Raw genomic sequence first — 3658 nt, forward strand, 5'->3', positions numbered from 1 at the left:
CAATTTTATAGTCTGTTTGGCCGAGCTAAGCTTTGTTGGAGCCAAAAGTATTAATTTTTTGTCCAAAAAAAGTTATTTTAGAAACACTTTTAAAAGTTTGATCAAACATTAATTGTTGCTCATAAGTTTTTTAAAAATTATTGGTCAAACATAATTGCTTCTTACCCAAAGTACTATTGTATTTTGGAAAGCAATGTTGAAATAAACACTTTTCAAAATAAGTTAATTTTAGAAGCTTAGTCAAATGGGTTAATAAGTATTATATTTTTGAATTGATGAAATAACACAAAAAACATACTGTAAAAGTCTACACAAGAGAATTACCACAAAACTTACCGGGGAAAAAAAATAAGGTGGGCAAGAAGTCCTTGATCATGATTGTTATTTTACTTGGACACGGAAAAACATAATACACTTACGTAAGTTCTGTAAACTTGATAGTTCTTACGCATTTAAGGTACTAATAAAATAGGGACAAAAATAGACTTAGGCCCAAATTTAAGGGATTATTTGGGGTTAAAACTCAACTTACAGAACTAAACAAGAAAGTAGCAATGATTCATGTACAAGGTGACTGTACTTAGTTTGAGTTGTTGCTTAAGGATTGAAGATAAGATTTCCACATTTGCATTTCCAGCTCATTGGCTTGTAGTTTGAGTTGTCGCTGTCCCTTGCATAGGCAATGTTGTTGTTGTTGCTGTTGATTGTGTGATTCTTATTTCCATTTGTAATTTGTGGATTTGTTGGAACCTGAATGGCTTCACAGTGACCGCAAGTACCACATCTTTTTTCACATCTAGGTGGCCTAGACCCAATTTGTGATCTCAAAATTCCTCTCTTTTCACTCTCTATCTACGTACAACCCAAGAAATATTATTACTATCAAACACTATTCTAATCAGAAAAAACGTAAACATTGTGCAAAATTTACCTGATTATCCCCGTGATGACGGTGAGTATCAAGCAATTTTCTTCCTGCAAAATGAAAAATGAATTGGGGGTTCAATATTGAATCAATTTTTGCTGACTTTGTCCGTGTCAACAAACAATCTTTAAAGTTGCCTGTGCTAGTGTGTATGTGAATGAGCTAGAAAACAGAGTACTCTGTTTTTTGTGAACAGAGGAGGTTAAGAAATATACCTTCAGCCTGGAATGTGAAGTGGGATAAGCTTGAAATAGTAAGAATGAGAAGCGAATATGTTAGACAGCGAAGTATTTGATTCTGAGTACTCCAGCCCATTTCAAAATTCAATTGACTTGAAAGTGAATTTATCTCCTTTTACTTATAGGAGTTGTTGGAAAAAAGATAGATTTGATGAAACGAATCAAGAAAGTGAAAGGCGGTGGGGATGGAGATGTGAGGGAAGAGTTTAAAAGTAGATGATGAGTGATTGAATGAGTAGTTAATCAGATGTCGCCTTCTTCTGTAATTAGGAGTGTGATGGAACGTGGGGAAGACAGAAGAGGATGAGTATTGCAGAGGACTAGTTTGCCTTCAAGAGAAGAGCCTCAACAACTCCCCTCGTGCCATGAGCCACACCTTTCTGTTTCACTAAACAAAAATACGCACGGATGAATTAAAAACTCAACATTTATATAAAACAGAACACACTATTCTTTCAACAATTCTTTATATACCATACTTGCTCCAACAAATAAAGATACCTTGAATTTATACACTATGGAGTTAGTTTCGTTTGAATAAAGTTATGACATGATAAGTTATGTTGGAATTAATTATGACGAGATAAGTTATGTTGAAGATATTTCTTATTAAGTGTTTGGTTTGTTGCAATTAAAATAATATGCATTGCATTTATTTTAAAAACAAATTATTTGTTTACAAAAATACTCTTGTGAATGTAAAAAGTAATGTATAAAAAGTGTTTTGAAGGGATATCTTTGTCATTTAACTATTTTATCCCGCGATAAGTTATCCCAGCTTACTATATCACCCAAGGGGAGGCATAACTTACTGCGGTACTAATTATTAATCCTGGTTTAAGTTATTCCGGACTTGCCAACCAAACAACAAATTGAGAGACACTATAATTTAATCCCAAGACTATTTGGTGTTATCCTTTACACCAAACGACCCCTAAGGGATTGTTTGATTGGTACGGTAAGGATAATAATTCCGTAATATCTCATGAGATTATTTTGTTCTACAATTTTACTAAAAATTGTAGGAATAAGTTATCTCATATAAAAGGTAGATTAAATAATCTAATGAAATATCCTTATTTGTTCCAATATCATCAACCAAACGACTCCTAACAATATAAATTACATAAACTTTAAAAGGAAAGATTTGGTTGGTAATAAACTTTAGGCATAGATTATTTGAATTGAAACATTTGGTTGGTGTTAACTTAAAACTTGTGTTTGATTTAAAAAAGGATAGTTGTTTTTTTCATTTAGAAGACGTTTTTATGTATTACTAATCACAGTATTGTTATTCCTTATTGGTGTTTATATGAAATATAATACACGCATAGATGTAAAAGTTCTACCCATATTAAATAAATTGAAATTAGTAACCAGATAAAAACAACATAAATTTTTAAATCATGATAATTTCAGTAATACATAAACCATACGTATCCTTATTTTTTGTTTTTATGTTGCGAATTTATAACACTAGACAAAGGTTTAATGACCTTTAATTAATATCTAAAATTAAAATATTCGACATAAATAAGTACAACAATAGGAGCTAAGGCTTACCTTAGTGTTATTAATTGATATAGTATAAAATACTAATTAATTTTAATTATTGACGGATTAGAAGTAGAGGCGAAGTGGGGTTTGAACCCACAACTCTAGCATGAAAGTATTTTCACAACCTTTTTCTAATCACTGAGTCATCAAACAGTTTTGTTAGAGGTTTCACAAATTAATATACATATATATTTATTTAATTTTTTAATACAAATACAGGATCTACGAAAAATTTATTGGATTGAGACGGAGGAGATAACATATTAAAGTGTTAAAAAATAATAATTTTTGTAATAGGTGTATTTTCAGAAAAATCCAAAAAGCATAAAGCAAAAGAAGATAGGATAGTGTAAAGACGAGAAGAAGGGAAAAGAACAGCAAGAATCCACTAAAAAAGCCAAAAATACACTATAAGACACCTGAATATAGCTGTTACAATTATGGGGTTTTCGCTTTCAGAATTTTCTTAAACAGTGTGAGTATGTTTTGCCCATAGTAGGACGTTTCTTCTTCTGCTTCCTTTCACCCCAATCACACCCTCCATTTTCCTCTTGTTAGAGTTGTGTATATATACCAATAAAGTAGATATTAGTTAGTATTTCATTTTTTTTAATAATATAAATAGATTCTGTCATAACTTATTTAATTATATAAGTTATGTGAGATTCTAAATTGCTAACCAAAAATACAGTAAGTAGTTAAATTTTATATATACAACAAAGAAATGCCACAAATTTTAATACATTACGCACCTGAATAAATTTGAATTTCCCAAATTTGTGCAGGTAAGTCCTACCGGAGGTAAAAATGCTTTATTACAAAAGCCACTTTGTACTAGTACAAAATATGCCCACAAAGTAAAAATTCTCAACGCCTATATATTCTGAATTCACCATACTCCTTGAATTGTGTCGTTCTATCGCTTTCCCAGATAGAT

The 3658-nt window shown here is 31.0% G+C and overlaps 1 protein-coding gene across 1 annotated transcript; it reads right to left on the bottom strand.

Annotated features, from left to right (window-relative positions):
- Positions 1 to 347: 347 nt before the first annotated feature.
- On the bottom strand, positions 348 to 1594 carry LOC125846398 (EPIDERMAL PATTERNING FACTOR-like protein 2). The gene is made up of 3 exons (XM_049525806.1): positions 1141 to 1594; positions 932 to 975; positions 348 to 852 (listed from the first exon to the last, which is right to left on the bottom strand). The coding sequence occupies exons 1-3, from the start codon at positions 1238 to 1240 to the stop codon at positions 598 to 600; spliced, it is 399 nt and encodes a 132-aa protein (XP_049381763.1). The 5' UTR covers positions 1241 to 1594; the 3' UTR covers positions 348 to 597.
- Positions 1595 to 3658: the final 2064 nt, after the last annotated feature.

The sequence above is a fragment of the Solanum stenotomum genome, chromosome 12 (genome assembly GCF_019186545.1).
Source record: "Solanum stenotomum isolate F172 chromosome 12, ASM1918654v1, whole genome shotgun sequence".
Classification (NCBI taxonomy): domain Eukaryota; kingdom Viridiplantae; phylum Streptophyta; class Magnoliopsida; order Solanales; family Solanaceae; genus Solanum; species Solanum stenotomum.

Excerpts from the sequence above, each read along its gene's own strand:
- LOC125846398 (XM_049525806.1), bottom strand. The coding sequence starts at position 1,240 with ATGGGCTGGAGTACTCAGAATCAAATACTTCGCTGTCTAACATATTCG. Across the intron at positions 976-1,140 it reads CTTCACATTCCAGGCTGAAG|GAAGAAAATTGCTTGATACT; the intron begins GTATATTTCTTA and ends TTCATTTTGCAG. Across the intron at positions 853-931 it reads GTCATCACGGGGATAATCAG|ATAGAGAGTGAAAAGAGAGG; the intron begins GTAAATTTTGCA and ends GGTTGTACGTAG.